The 15694-nt window shown below is 42.4% G+C and overlaps 1 protein-coding gene across 1 annotated transcript in view; it reads right to left on the reverse strand.

The window, feature by feature from the left end:
* Positions 1-15694, reverse strand: part of ADCY5 (adenylate cyclase 5) — a 333434-nt gene that overhangs the window by 67573 nt on the left and 250167 nt on the right. Inside the window, exon 9 of the mRNA XM_084807397.1 lies at positions 4404-4426. Within this exon, the coding sequence (XP_084663523.1) occupies positions 4404-4426 (23 nt within the window). The remainder of the gene's footprint in view (positions 1-4403; positions 4427-15694) is intronic.

A 15694-nucleotide genomic window follows, 5' to 3' on the forward strand; every position in this document is an offset into this window, starting at 1 on the left:
GACCTCATGTTGGGAGTTCCAGTGAACAGCTACCAAATGCACATGTAACACTCAGAACCACATCCAGGCCTTTTATTTGCTTGATTGGTCATGGAGTATCCAGGAAAGAGGCCACACCTGGCCATGCAGCTGCTTGTCAGCCATTCGTTCCATTACTTATGAGCCACCAATGATTGGGGGGGGGGTGTATGCCACTGGCTGTCCTTCCTGAATGGTTAGTGCCCCACTTTTGTCAAACCCCTTGAATTACAGCTCAAAGTCCTGACTTCGCTCCCTTCTGGGTGTGTTTCCCTTCAAGTTCAATGTGGTGGTCTACAAAGGCCAAGTGCCAAAACTGTTATCCTTGTTCCAATATTTCTGGCCCTGACTGTACATTATTATCATTAATTATGATTATGATTGTTAAATCAATGTATATACCACTTACCATATCAAAGGATACCTCTAAGCGGTTTACAGAAACAGATTACAATACATAATTAAGCAGACTAACAGGACAGAGTGATCATAGCTCAGTGGCAGAGCACATGCTTTGCACACAGAAGGTCCCAGGTTCAACTCCTGGCATCTCCAGGTAGGGAGATGGAAAAATTCCTGCCTGAAACTCTGGGGAGCCACTGTCAGTCAGTGTCGACAGTACTGGGTTAGATGGACCAATGGTCTGATTCAGTATAATGCAGCTTCCTATGATCCCAACAGGGTAGCAGAATAATTCAGGAAAGGCTTGGGTAAAGAGATGGGTCCTTAACAGGTGCCTAAAACATTTCACAGTTGGCATAAGGCGGGAGCCACCACAGAGAAGGCCCACTTCTGGGTTGCCACCAGATGGCAATTTGCAGATCATGGTACAACCAGCAAGGCCTCCTCCAATGAACTTAGTGATCACACAGGACTATATCAGGCAAGGTGATCTGCCAAGTAATCTAGTCCCAAGCTACTCAGGGTTTTATTATGCCAACAGAAAGATCTTGAATATGGCTTGGTAGCTAATAGGTAGCTAGTGTCACCGCCACTAATAGGTAACTCAAGTTGCACTGGATACTGCCTTATGTAGCCCAATGAATGTCAAGATACTGCTTCATAGACTATACCCATAATCTTTCAGATATGATATTTCTGTGTGGTTTGGTTCAAAACCCAGGAGCAAAAAATAAGACCAAATGTATTGTACCACAGTAATTTACCACACCCACGGCAGTAAATACCACCTGTCATTGCATCACAGTCAAATGGAATAGTCACTATGCAAAAGCGAAACAGTATAAACATTGCATAGTGACTTGAACATGTCAAAAAATATCACTGGAATCAGACTTAAGAAAATGAATGCTTGTAGATTTAATAACAAATGACTGTGTCTAAATAATCGAGCTAAGGGTGCAATCGTATGCATGTTTAGACAGAAAAAAGTCCTAAAACTCTCAGCTCGGGAATGCTGAGAGTTGGCTTTTTTTGGTCTAAACGTGCACAGGATAGTAAGGAAATATAGAGGGTGACGCAGTTTACATCGTCCACTGACTTGCATTGAAAAGTTTCCCCACAAACACATGGAAGAGAACCTAAAACATTCTACCTCATGTCTTTGTGGAAGCTCCAAAGCTATACCTCCATCCCATAAAGGTTCTAATTTAGTGCAAACCACATGATGTTTTAATAAATGGCAGGAAACAACTGCACAGCCCAGATCTTGAATTATTTGTCTCAGATCCCCATAGCTAAACAAAATGCACTACGTCTTTTCTGGCATTTCTGGCAATAAAAATGCTACTTTAACAAATATCCTTAATTAGGAAACAGCACTAGTGATAAATCCGGAGCTCTCTTTCTCTCTCCCATCCCACTCCTGCCTTATATAACTGGTTCCCGAAATTCCTCAGATGCCATTGCAAATCTCAGATGCCACTGCAAATAGTTGGTGTACACCAGTTATAGACAGCAGCAATCCAAACATTCAGTCTGGTATGTCTGATTAAAGTCAGTTTTATTGTTCATAAATCTAGATAAAATATGTTTACAGAGGGGTAATATAATCCAAGGTAGGCCCTTTTCCTGGGAAAAATGGTGGAGTCTAGGGCATTCATCTGTTTTTTTTCATTACACAAGGAACTTTAAATAGAAGCTATTGTCGAATAAATCAAGAAGGAATTTTCATGTCACACGAAAGATTCTTGGGCTATAAAAAATATCTTTCACACATAAATGAGTTTACTAATTTGAGGCAGTCTAAACTGGTAAAAGACCCCAAACAGACTCAGACACTTAGAGGGAATTGCCTTTGTTAATGAGTTGTTGGGTACATTAGCAAAAGAAGGGTATTTCCTGGAAAATGATTCCAAATTAAACTTCATATAATGGGTGTAACCACAGTCATTTTATATAGCTTTTAGTCTTATGAAACCAAAATAAATTAAGAATTATGAGGAAAAGGATAGATATTTATTCTATCAGGAAGATTTGTTGAGAGTAGGAAAAATGAGAAGAAAACGATTATGTTGAAAGCGCTGAACTTGAATGCACACTTTCAAAAGCACTGATTTTGTTGTTGTCGCAATGGTCATTTTGAAGCACCTTAATTTTGTTTTTAGACGTGCTAGAGCAGGTTTCTTCATATTCCCCCTTCTTTCATATATCCTGGAAGTAATATATCAAATCAATTCTCTTCTGTAGTCCACCTCTGTTGTTCCTGATGTGGGCAAATCAACCATGACTGTCTTTCACCATTATGGGTAAGAGAACACATGTGCTGGTATCTCCTGATTTTTCAGCTGGGAGTCTCTGGAACTATTTAGATTACAAACTTATATTAGTTTTATAACATGGGCTCCTCTGACAAATCCTGGAAATTGTAGTTTGGTGAGGGTGCTGAGAATTCTCTTGTTAAATATCTCTAAGCCTTGCCTCACACAGAACTACAGTTCCTAGAAAGTGGGATGATTATTCATATCCTGTGGTGTAGATATGTCTTCGGACATCACTGGCACTTGTATTTAGACAGGAAATGTTGTAAATGGGGCACGCAGCTCTTTCCTTGGTCTTCTGTATTATTCTTATTTCCATAGCACGGCAGCTACAGAAGCTGGCAATCAATTATTAAGCTACCGATGAGTGCCAGCTCCAGGTTTTTGAGGGCCCTTGGGCAAGAGATGAGCCGTATGAGCTTCCCTCCCTCACTGAGATTTCCTTTTCACCACGTCTGTCACCAGCTGCTATTGCCCCTCAGATTCTTTCTCATCATGGCTACCACTTGTTTGCTTGGCAGGCAGAAGGCCAGTGAGCAAATAGGCAGTGATTTATCTACAGCTCCTCCTCCTTCTCACCACCACTGCTGTCTGGGCCAGCCCATGCCTATCCAAAGGATCGGCAGGGCCCTGCTACTGACCATCCTCTTCCTCCTCCCCCTGTCCTTTGGATCAGCAGCTGCCCAGCAGTGCTATAAGCTGCAGAAGCAGCCCATTCTGGCTACAAGCTCGGCTTATGTTGTGACCAATCAATCACATCCCAGAAACAGCTCCTTCTGGCAAATCTAAGGTTCTTCATAGTCAGAAAACTACAAGGGCTCCCTCATCCAAAATGAAGTACTTTTACAGTACCTCACAGGAAGCAAATTCTGTATGCAGTTAATCTGCAATATCTCTGACTTTCAGAGGTGATGCAGGAGATTTCTACGCTTCACCTACCTATTAACCTCCTCCTTCACTGTTGAAAAAAGGCTGCTCTGGCTGATATTCTACATATGTTGGAGAGAATGAATGGACTTGAAAACAAACACTGCTTGCTTTCCATCTTGAGATAGAGTCCATCAGGAATACAGGGTTACTTTATTTGATCACCACAACAACCTTGTGAGTTAGGTAAGGCTGAGAGATAGTGATTCAGCCGAGGCAAATCCTCCACCCTTGCTTCTTTTTCCTCCCTCTTTTCATTTCATGTTTGCAGGGAGCCACCCATTTGTATATTTTTCAGGTTGTTGCTTTTAAAAAAATGTAGCTCATTAAAGCTATATTAAATAACAAGAGATAAAGTCAGTGGGAGGGTGGGGGATGTTAGGGTTCTATGTTTATTGTATAGACTTTATAAGCTTGTACTGTATTCTAGCACCAAACAAGTATTTAGTGGGGAAAACTGTGACTTAAGGGGAAACATGAATATGAGAGTGTATTCTCTATGGCTTAAATCCCCATCCTCTCCTCTCCTCCCCCATACAGACCCCCAACCCTCCAGAGCAGATTTGGGGAGCGGGCAAGCAGGGGGCTGCGGGGGGGGGGAGAGAAATCCCTTCCACCAGTGGTTCCTGTTCCACTGGCAGGAGGACACCATTGGATCCAAGCCAATGTTTTGCAGGTGGCAAACTTTACAAATTTCACATTAAGGTAAAAAAGAATGAATCAAGTTTTTTCTCTTACTTGTCTTTTGGATCTTCAAAACCCTGAAAGGAAGATTAGAAGAAGAAATACAAATTAGCCAGCAGAATGACTGTGAGTGCAATGAAGAATTCTGAAGCACTACATTTAATACAGAAACATTTAGGGGACATTCATTTGTCAACATTATATAATACTAATAGTAATAAGTATCATGTCAAGAGAAGGTAATATTATCAGTTATCGGTCAGGCACAGAACTGTTTTGGAAACTTCAATGTAAAGGGAACAAAACTGCTTGCTCAGGCTGCTTTGCCATACGTCATCTGCATGCATGCTAAGGGTACTTTATCAGGAACTCTTTCACAGGAACACTGTGGTCTATTTTTCCCTGTGTGCTTACCAACTATGTGGTCAAATACTGGCCGACTAATAGATGGATTTGGATGATTGCTCTGAAAAAATAAAAGCTGAAGTAATCACTGACATATGCCAGTCACTGTTTTGCTGAGTGCATTCAGAATTATATATGAACTTGGGGGAGGGAGTATATTGATATGACATGTTACTCCCGCTGTGGCAAATATGTGTTACATTGATATGATATGTGAATGTACACAACATATACCAATACGAATTATATAAAGGAACTCTTCAGAGTGTACACCCTAGGCTCAGGGCTGGAAGATTGATGAGCAAGGAGAAATATCAATACAAATGCCTACTACAATGCCGTGGGACCTTGCGTCAGGGAAGCGGCTCCCACACCACTATTGCTATGTGTGAATAAGGCCTCAGAGGAGTTTAGTGCTATAATAATCAACAGAAGTGATACATGTTCTAATTAATCTTTTAAAAACAAAGTCTTTGGAAAATCAATGACAGAAAGAACAGACAAATGTTTGTATTTATTACATTTATATCCTGCCCTTCCTCCAAGGAGCACAGGACTGTGAACATGGTTTTTCCCCTCTTACACACTCATTACACCCCTGTGAGGTAGATTAGGCTGAGAGAGAACGAGAGAGAGAGAGAGAGAGAGAAGCAATCTCCAGGGACACCCCCCCCCCCCACAATGCCTGGCTCTGAGGAAGGAGCACCTCACAGCTAGGCATTTGGGCCTGGCCAGCTGTCTGGAGAGATGCACTGGCCACTTTTTACAGCCAACATGGCTCTTTAGAGAGCCTGCCCACCCACCGGCTCACTCTGAGAGAATTCTCAGAGCAAGCCAGAGGACAGGTGGCTGCTCTGGAGAGCTCTACTGACCATCCTCTTACTGTGGCCAGCATTTGCTACCACGGGAAAGCAGGGCTGGCTGAACACTCTGAAGTACTTGCTGTAGTGCTGGCAGGCAGGTGGCAGCTCTGGAGAGGCCTGTCAGCTCCACTCTCCCGCTGTGGCAAATGTTACAGTAGGAGAACAGCAGTGGGGCTCTCCAGAGCGACTGCTCACCTGGCACCATCCATGGGGGGTCCTCCTGACAGGGTGGGAGCACGTAATTTGCTGCTCTGCCATGTGAGGTGGGGGATTCACCCCGCTTCATGGGAGAGTAGTGAGGCTGGCAGCCATGGAGAGCAGTGCAGTTGGCAGACACGAAGGGGAGGGCCTTTTCTGCACTGATGCCATGCCTGTGCAATGCCTCACTGGCTGGGTTTCAGGCTTTTAGGAAAGCTCAAAAGATCCATTTGTTCTTTTTGTCTTTTTTAGTTGTGTTTATTGGACTGCTGAGGGGTTTTAATTGTAATTATTTATGGGTTTTTATTATTTTTTATGTTGGACGTTTTACTATTGTCACCAGCTTTTAAAATATTTTATATTAATTGTTCTTTATATTTTATTATGGAAGCTGGCTTGAGAGAGTTTTAACCCTTAAAGGCGGCCTAAAAGTATTTTAAATAAAAAATGGGAAACCAAAATTCAACACTTTTGTCTCTCAGTTGCCTTTACACATATGGGCATGTCATTTTAACAGATTTCATTCAGAATACAAAGTAATATAATGTAAAAAGTATAAATCAGGTATTGATAAAAGAAACTTGTTTTTCCCAGGCTTTTAAATATGAGCACTAGCAGTTAAAGCAATGAGTGGGAAAGGATGATGTTGATACAAGTTCAACCCAGCCAGTTAATCATTCCAGAGAATGCTATGGGTGCTTTTGATTCTACATGAAATCAGGGCTGACATATTGTTCTGAAATTCTTGGACTTTTGGTACGAGCAGTTAAAAAAGACCCTTTGATTTGTTGTCTAATTTAGTACTATCCTACAAGTGATTTAGAACATGGTATGTGCCCTCTGACGTGTTGACTAGATCTGGCTCTAATAATGGCATAATCTGGAACTTATAATTGAATTAGGTGCTAGTGTGGTGTAGTGGTTAGAATGTTGGACTGAAACTTGGGAGATCTGGATTCTTGTCCCCACTTGGCCATGAAGCTCGCTGGGTGACTTTGGGTCAGTCATTGACTCTCAGCAAAACCTACCTCACAGGGTTGTTGTGAGGATAAAATGGAGAGGAGGAGGGTCATGTATGCTGCCATGGGCTCCTTGGAGGAAAATAAATGTAACAGGATGTAAATGTAACAATAAATGAATACTTAAAAGCCAAAATAAAACAAAGTCATTATAGTGATCTGTGGCACTGTGAAAAGGGCTGGCAATACCCAAGCTGCGTAAGGCATTTCAGACACATTTTCCAATTATAGAGAAGAACATTTATTTATGTATTTATTATTTAGAGCACAGTCCAACGGATCCATGGCCTCTCCCCTCCTAGCCCACTGGCTTGCTCCCAACACACCAGTTTCTTCCCTTCCTGAGGCCGGAGAGGGTGCTGCAGCAGGGCTTCCTGCAGTGGCTGGGAAGGTAGAGGTGAGGAGATCCACAGCTGGATTTCCTCCTCTGTGGTCAAAGGTCTGGCTCCGGCCTCAGAGAACTGCTGAGTCCTATGGCCCCCTCAGAAGCTGTCTAAGGGGCATAGGATTACTCTCTTAATATATTTATACATTTCCTCTAATAAAAAGAGGTGGTTTAAAAAGAAGTAAACATGAAAATTAACTATAAAAAGTCACAAAAAAACAAAATAGCTAAGTATGAATTAGTAGCGCATTTAAGCTGGACATTCTGCTTTGCTAGGCAACAGACTTCATGTCAAATTCAACTAATGAAGAAACCCACTGGCTGCAATCCAGTGCAGCCATGTACACTTGTTACCCATTCACTTCTATGGTTTTTTTTTTTCATGTAATGGTTGGATTTGCAGCTATTTCATGCAGCCTTGATGAACTTATTACCTGGAGTCTATGTAATCCATGCCCAAAAGGTGCCTTTAAGAAAATGGTATTTTTTTTCTGCTTTGCAGAAAAGTATTGGCTCTTATACCTGCTCACATTAATAATTACATAGAGAGAGAGAGAGAGAGAGAGCGCTCCATCCTCAGGCTTACAAACCTTAAAAGATAAGACACACAAGGGGGAGGAGAATGGAGGGAAAAGGTAGAGGAAAAAGAACAGTTTCAAATGTCAGAACAAAGTGGTGAGATGGAAACAGTTGGGACCTGGCTGATCTTCCCTTGCTTGTTCTTGCTTGGATGCTGTAACTGTCTGAGCAGCCCGTGTTCCTCTGGCTGCTTACAGAGGCCTGGGTGCATTTCCTCTCACTTCTGCAGTTTGAGGGCAACTGGCAGTTGAAGCCAAGTGCTCTTTCTATGTGTCTCTTTGAGCATCTCTACACCAGCCTAAAATCCTGCATTTAAAATGGGGCTTTCTGCTTCCATTTTAAATGCAGGATCACAGACTCCTTTTTCACATGCTTCCTTTCCCCCTCCTTCTCCCTGTATCTGAGTCTTCCATTATCTTTCATTGATCTTGCTCCTCTTCCTGCCACTTTTCCTCTTTACACGGAGGGAACTCAAGCGGAACACAATGGAGTAATCTCCATTGTGATCTATTTAAAAACGGAACAAAGGGCATTTAGTGCAGGAAACACCCTGGAGGGACATGGCGTCATGTAAAGAGCCCGCAAACGTCCATGAGGGAGCCATCTCAATAGCTGGATAAAAGCTCCATGTGCAGAAAGCCTTTGCTGATACGCTACTGCTCTGGACCAGGAAGAGGTAGAACTGTATACTGGTCAGGGAGGTAGAAGAAATAGAGACTTAAGGATTAGAGCTGCAATTAGAGCTCCAGGTACCTGTGCATCTGTAGCTGGGAGTAAGCCCCACTGAACACAGCAAGCCATACATCTGAGTAAACATGCTTAGGATTACACAAAGAGCCTTACTGAAGTTGTAGGCAAGAATCACTTTTCAATAGACTCTGAAATAAGGGATAGAAAATAAATAAGGATGATCATACTGCATGTATATTGCCCACACCTTCAAAGGGGCACTACTTCTCCTCTCAGAATCCTAGAGCTGAAAGAGAAGATGAAACTCAGGTGTAGGGCACAAAGAAAGCAAAAACCTCAAAGCCCTTATACCCCCTTTAAACACCTTGCCATGCTCACAATCGTAGTAGCTAAAGGGGATTTTTCCCCAGATGACTTCAGCAAGGTGCTAGTGACTGTGAAAAATCCATCTGGAGACCCAGTCTACATGGGGAATTTACTGCAGTACTACTGCGCCTCACACATGGGCATGACACATGACATTACCCCCAATCTGTATCAGTCCCAGGTTTTCTTGCTGTAAAAACTACATTTTCGTGAAGTCATTTTGTGATGCATTTTTCCTTTATTGTGATTTCCCTGTGTTTTGGGGCACAGTGCGTCCTAAACTTCTGGTACTACTGGGGGCCAGGGGGTGGGGGAATGGAAGTGGCTTCAGAGGAACGGAAAGTTGTGTCAGCGAAGGGTGGGCCCGACAGGAATGGGTTACCTCCTCTCATGGAGGAGAGGACTTAACCCATTCCTTTTGGCTTCATCCTCTGCTGACCAAGATCGTTTATTTTAAATAGTATTTGCTAATCCGTATGTGCGTAGGTGTGAATCTGTGAATAACACACACACATTTCTGCTATCTACTCTCCTATGTGCTCTCTTTCTTCTCTCTCTTTGCCCTGCCCAGTGAACTGAAGAGTGAATGCAGTGCTGCTTCCTCTCCCGCTGCCTTGGAAAAAATAAAGTTTGGAACCTCATTTCAGGCGGTCCCAATTCTTTCCTTTGTCCTTTTTATTTCTTTGCCTCAAGAGACAACTAGCTGAAAACAGGCTGATATACAAGTCTGCTCAGAAGTAAATCCCATTCTCTTCAATGAGGCTTACTCATGAGAAAGCAGATTGTTTTGGGATGACTTTTTTTTTGAGGGGAAAAAAAAAACTTCACTCCTTCGCACCATCACATCTGCACGTAAGCTTAAGGGATTTTTTTTTAAAGTAAGGAAACTTGTTGATGTCCCAAGACTCCACCTACATAGCCAAATCAATGTGTTTTAAGATTACACATTTGCCTAACAAAAGTAACATCGATATCAAGTCTACACCACATTAATTGGCTACTTGTTCCAGAGAAGGAGTAGATGCAAATTCAAGAAAACACATTTTTGAACTACGTCAATGCCTCCCTGTAGAACGGGTCTCCACAAATCTTGGGTGAGAACAACTGGGTGGATAAAGCTTGAAACACCACCACTTTTAGGAGCATTAGACAACCCAGACATTTTCCTATTCTAAAACAAGCTCTTGGTGTGTGTGTGTGTGTTTTAATTCACAAATTAAAAGGTATGTATATACATATATTAAAAAGGTCAGGCAAATCACTGCTGCAGGTGCCCCAGTGAAGCCACTGGCCCCCACCTTGGTTATGGCCCTAGTAGCAGAACATTCAAAGTTGCCAACACTTTCTGAGTTACCTTGGGAACAGCAATTGCTCATTGCTGCAAGACAGTACTATAAAAATATCTCCATACTTATGTTAAAAAACTTGACACCAGCTAAGGAGGAAAAAAAAAAGAGGAGTGGGAACTGAACTCCGCAGTATATCTCACAGACATATGCTAAAAATATGATTCTTTGTAACTTAGTAAATATTAGTTTGTCTTGGGTGCACTCTGTTTTGTTTGGACTGGAAAAGGGGACCCTAAAAACAACAGTGAATCCAGCTGAGACCAGAGACTTCCATAAAGCTACTGGGTGGATTTCTGGCCACACTCAAGTTTGTACACAATTTCAATATCAATCACATCCAGATCCCTTCCACTTTAGCTAATTAATGTAAAGGAGGTATCCTCTTAATTGCTCTGTGCTGAGACTCCTGGAAAAAGAACTAGGGACAACACATCACCACCATCAAGGAAACCATGGCAACAAAGGACACTGCTACAAGAACAGAGACTGTTCCACCACTGATGGACATTCACCACCACTCAATGCTGTTTTAAGGGCACAGTAGTGCTTCTCCTCAGGAAAATCTATACCATGGAGATGTCATTGAAATTTTGTCTAAAATGAAAGCCAACTGAATTTGGAATTCTAGGAATTTCGAGGGAAGTCAACAGACTTTCAATAAGAATAGTGAAGCTTCTCCAGGGGATTCTGCCCGTCCCTAAGTTGTCACTGCATTTTGACTAAGGTGAAATTTGAAATAAGTGTGTGCTTTCTCTTCAAATAAAACAGCTCAGGGGCACTGGAGGAAGCCATAAGGGTCAAATGAGACATGAACAGGATCTCCTGCCTTTGAAAACAAAGATATTTAAAGCAGCTGTGCCAGGGCGTGTGGAATATGGATTGAGTGGGGATCCTCTTTGTGAGTGCTCCAATATGTCTCCATAAAAGTGTGGTAGCAACCTGCCGCTTCCTGGCTTAGTCTTCGCTTCGAAACGTTGCCATGTGGTGAGCCATTGTCATGAGTTATGTTACCACACCACTTGTGACTTCAGCATACTACCACATTAGCTTCTAGTTCTATGAGAATAGCCCATGCTCATGGCTTTCCAATTTGATTTGGGATTGGCGTAGATCACTGTTGGAGTACTATTTGTAAACTTACAAGCAGGTTAGCTACCAGTGATCTGACGGACAACACGTGGGTGTAAAATTACAAGGAAAAGGGAAGAGCTGGCAGCTCAAGAGTTGTTTGCCACAATGGAGATTAGAGATACCAACACTGGCTGCTTGTACATAAAAGTCTTTTGCATTTACTATGTTACGTATCCCCTTCATGGATCACTGCCTTGTTGTGGTGAAGGGGCTTGCGTAACTCAGTGAAGCCATAAGCTGTGCCGTGCAGGGCCACCCAAGACGGACAGGTCATGGTAGAGAGTTCTGACAAAATGTGGTCCACTGGAGAAGGAAATGGCAACCCACTCCAGGATTCTTGCCAAGAAAACCCCATGGAACGTATCACAAGGCTAAAAGATATGACGGCGGAAGATGAGCCCCTCAGGTCGGAAGGTGTCCAATATACTACTGGGGAAGAGCAGAGGGAATTTCCAAGTAGCGCCAGAAAGAGTGAAGCGGCTGGGCCAAAGCCGAAAGGACACTCAGCTGTGGATGTGTCTGGTGGGGAAAAGAAAATCCGATGCTGTAAAGAACAATATTGTTTAGGAACCTGGAATGTAAAGTCAATGAATCAAGGTAAGCTGGAGGTGGTCAAACATGAAATGGCAAGATTGAACATCGACATCTTGGGAATCAGCGAACTAAAATGGACAGGCATGGGCAAATTTAATTCAGGTGACCATCATATCTACTATTGTGGGCAAGAATCCCTTAGAAGAAATGGAGTAGCACTCATAGTCAACAAAAGGGTGGGAAAAGCAGTACTGGGGTACAATCTTAAAAATGATAGAATGATCTCAGTACGAATCCAAGGCAAACCATTCAACATCACAGTAATTCAAGTCTATGCCCCAACCACTGAGGCCAAAAAAGCTGAGGTTGATCGGTTCTATGAAGACCTACAACACCTTCTAGAACTAACACCAAAAAAAGATGTCCTCTTCATCATAGGGGATTGGAATGCTAAAGTAGGAAGTCAAGAAATCACCGGAATAACAGGCAGGCATGGCCTTGGTGTACAAAATGAAGCAGGACAAAAGCTAATAGAGTTTTGCCAAGAGAACACGCTGATCATAGCAAACACTCTTTTCCAACAGCACAAGAGACGACTCTACACATGGACATCACCAGATGGTCAATATCGAAATCAGATTATGTCCTTTGCAGCCAAAGATGGAGAAGCTCTATACAGGCAGTAAAAACAAGACCTGGAGCTGACTGTGGCTCAGATCATGAGCTTCTTGTTGCAAAATTTCAGCTTAAATTGAAGAACATAGGGAAAACCACTAAACCATTCAGGTATGACCTAAATCATGTCCCTTATGAATATACAGTGTAGGTGACAAATAGATTTCAGGGATTAGACCTGATAGACAGAGTGCCTGAGGAACTATGGACGGAGGTCCATAACATTGTTCAGGAGGCAGCAACTCAATCCATCCCCAAGAAAAAGAAATGCAAGAAAGCAAAGTGGCTGTCTGAGGAGGCTTTACAAGTAGCTGAGGAAAGAAGGGAAGCGAAAAGCAAGGGAGAAAGGGGAAGATTTATCCAATTGAATGCAGGGTTCCAGAGAATAGCAAGGAGAGACAAGAAGGCCTTCTTAAATGAACAATGCAAAGAAATTGAGGGAAACAACAGATTGGGAAAGACTAGAGATCTTTTTAAGAAAATTGGAGATCTCAAGGGAACGTTTTGTGCAAAGACGGGCATGATAAAGGACAAAGAAGGCAGGGACCTAACAGAAGCAGATGAGATTAAGAAGAGGTGGAAAGAATACACAGAAGAACTATACAGGAAAGATCTGAATGTCCCTGATAGCCATGATAGTGCAGTCACTGAACTTGAGCCGGACATCCTAGACAGTGAAGTCAAGTGGGCCTTAGGAAGCATTATTAACAACAATGCTAGTGAAGATGACAGTATTCCAGCTGAGCGATTTAAAATCCTAAAAGATGATGCTGTTAAAGTGCTGCATTCAATATGCCAACAAATTTGGAACACTCAACAATGGCCGCAAGACTGGAAAAGGTCAGTTTACATTCCAATTCCAAAGAAGGGCAAACGCCAAAGAGTGTTCAAACTACCACACAATTGCGCTCATTTCACATGCCAGTAAGGTGATGCTCAAAATCCTACAAGCTAGGCTTCAGCAGTATGCGAACCGAGAACTACCGGAAGTACAAGCTGAGTTTCGAAGAGGCTGAGGAACTAGACATCAAATCGCCAACATTCGCTGCATCATGGAGAAAGCAAGAGAATTCCAGAAAAATGTCTATTTCTGCTTCGTTGACTACACTAAAGCCTTTGATTGTGTGGATCACAACAAACGGTGGCAAATTCTTAAAGTGATGGGAGTACCAGACCACCTTACCTGTCTCCTGAGAAACCTGTATGAGGGTCAAGAAGCAACAGTAAGAACCACACATGGAACAACCGAGTGGTTCAAAACTGGGAAAGGAGTACGACAAGGCTGCATATTGTCACCCTGCTTATTTAACTTATATGCAGAGTACATCATGAGAAATGCCGGGTTGGATGAATCACAGGTCGGAATTAAGACTGCTGGGAGAATTATCAACAACCTCCGATATGCAGACGATACCACCCTAATGGCAGAAAGCGAAGAGGATCTAAAGAGCCTCTTGTTGAGGGTGAAAGAGGACAGTGCAAAAGCTGGTTTGAAACTCAACATTAAAAAAACGAAGATCATGGCATCTGGCCCCATCACTTCCTGGCATATAGAAGGGGAAGAAATGGAAGCAGTGACAGATTTTACTTTCTTGGGCTCCAAGATCACCGCAGATGGTGACTGTAGCCATGAAATTAAAAGACGCTTGCTCCTTGGGAGGAAAGCTATGGCAAACCTAGACAGCATAGTCAGAAGCAGAGACATCACCTTGCCGACAAAGGTCCGTCTAATCAAAGCTATGGTTTTCCCAGTAGTAATGTATGGCTGTGAGAGCTGGACAATAAGGAAGGCTGAGCGCCGAAGAATTGATGCTTTCGAACTGTGGTGCTGGAGAAGACTCTTACGAGTCCCCTGGACAGCAAGGAGGTCAAATCAGTCCATCCTAAAGGAAATCAACCCTGAGTGCTCATTGGAAGGACAGATCCTGAAGCTGAAGCTCAAATATTCTGGCCACCTAATGCGAAGAGAAAACTCTCTGGGAAAGACCCTGATGCTGGGAAAGACTGAAGGCAAAAGGAGAAGGGGACGGCAGAGGATGAGATGGCTAGATAGCATCACCGATGCAATGAATATGAACTTGAGCACACTCCGGGAGACAGCGCAGGACAGGAAGGCCTGGCATGCTATGGTCCATGAGGTCACGAAGAGTCGGACACGACTGAACAACAACAACAACATGTTTCATATGCTGTTGGGCCTTCCTGGCGCATTATATAATTGCATGGAGGTGTAATAAAAAAAACTACAAAAGAAACATAAAGCTTCACTATTTGAAGAAGTAGGAAAGAGATTAGAAAGACATTACTTTCTGGATGATAGGCAATAATGGCTGGAAACAGATGATAAGTTTTGTCAGAGACTTAAAGGAAGTATAATAGAAGCATTGTTCTCCATGATGTACATTCTTCTCCCAGAATCATCTGTGGTAAACAAGTTTTGAAGGCTTTTGTAGTGATTCAAAAGGTAGGAAAATCTGATTGAAAATGGTGAGACAAAACAAATGAATATGACACCCAGAGCAACAATGCATTTATCATACCAACTTTGACTTTTGAGAAGTTATCCAATTTATCACAATCACACCCTATTCAAGTTGCAGAATTACTAGTCGCAACTTGCATTTTTTAAATGCTGTAAGCTGAAGGAAGCAAATAAACCCTTCTTCATACCAGTACAATGTTCAGCGCAACAACACTGTGCTGATTCCCGATACACCAATCTCCACATTTTCAGTGTAGGCAATGTAAGCCAAGTGCATGTTATGTGTGTCTCAAAGCATCCCAGAGGCTGAAACTACAACACAGAAGTATCCAATTTTCACAAAATAAACACCTCCCCTTTACAACTGACAAAATACAAAAACAGAAACATCACACTGTCTTCACATGCTCATAAGATTCCTTCTGCTCATAGCCTTAAAAAAAGGGGAGGGTGTGCTTTTTTAAAAATAAACCTCAGTTTGATATTTCAATAAATAATAATTTTTCCTTCTGAAACACCAGCTAGACATAACGAACTCTAATTAACAACATGATGCATAATACCTCTTGGCACAGCTACCCTTTGTCTATGAATAGGATGATGCAAGCACCCTTCTAACATCAATTCAAAGAAACATCTAATTATAATTACATGCTAGCTTGATTAGAA

Source organism: Heloderma suspectum, chromosome 1, assembly GCF_057233095.1.
Source record: "Heloderma suspectum isolate Gila_16-S chromosome 1, 16-S_ref, whole genome shotgun sequence".
NCBI classification, from domain to species: Eukaryota; Metazoa; Chordata; class Lepidosauria; order Squamata; family Helodermatidae; genus Heloderma; species Heloderma suspectum.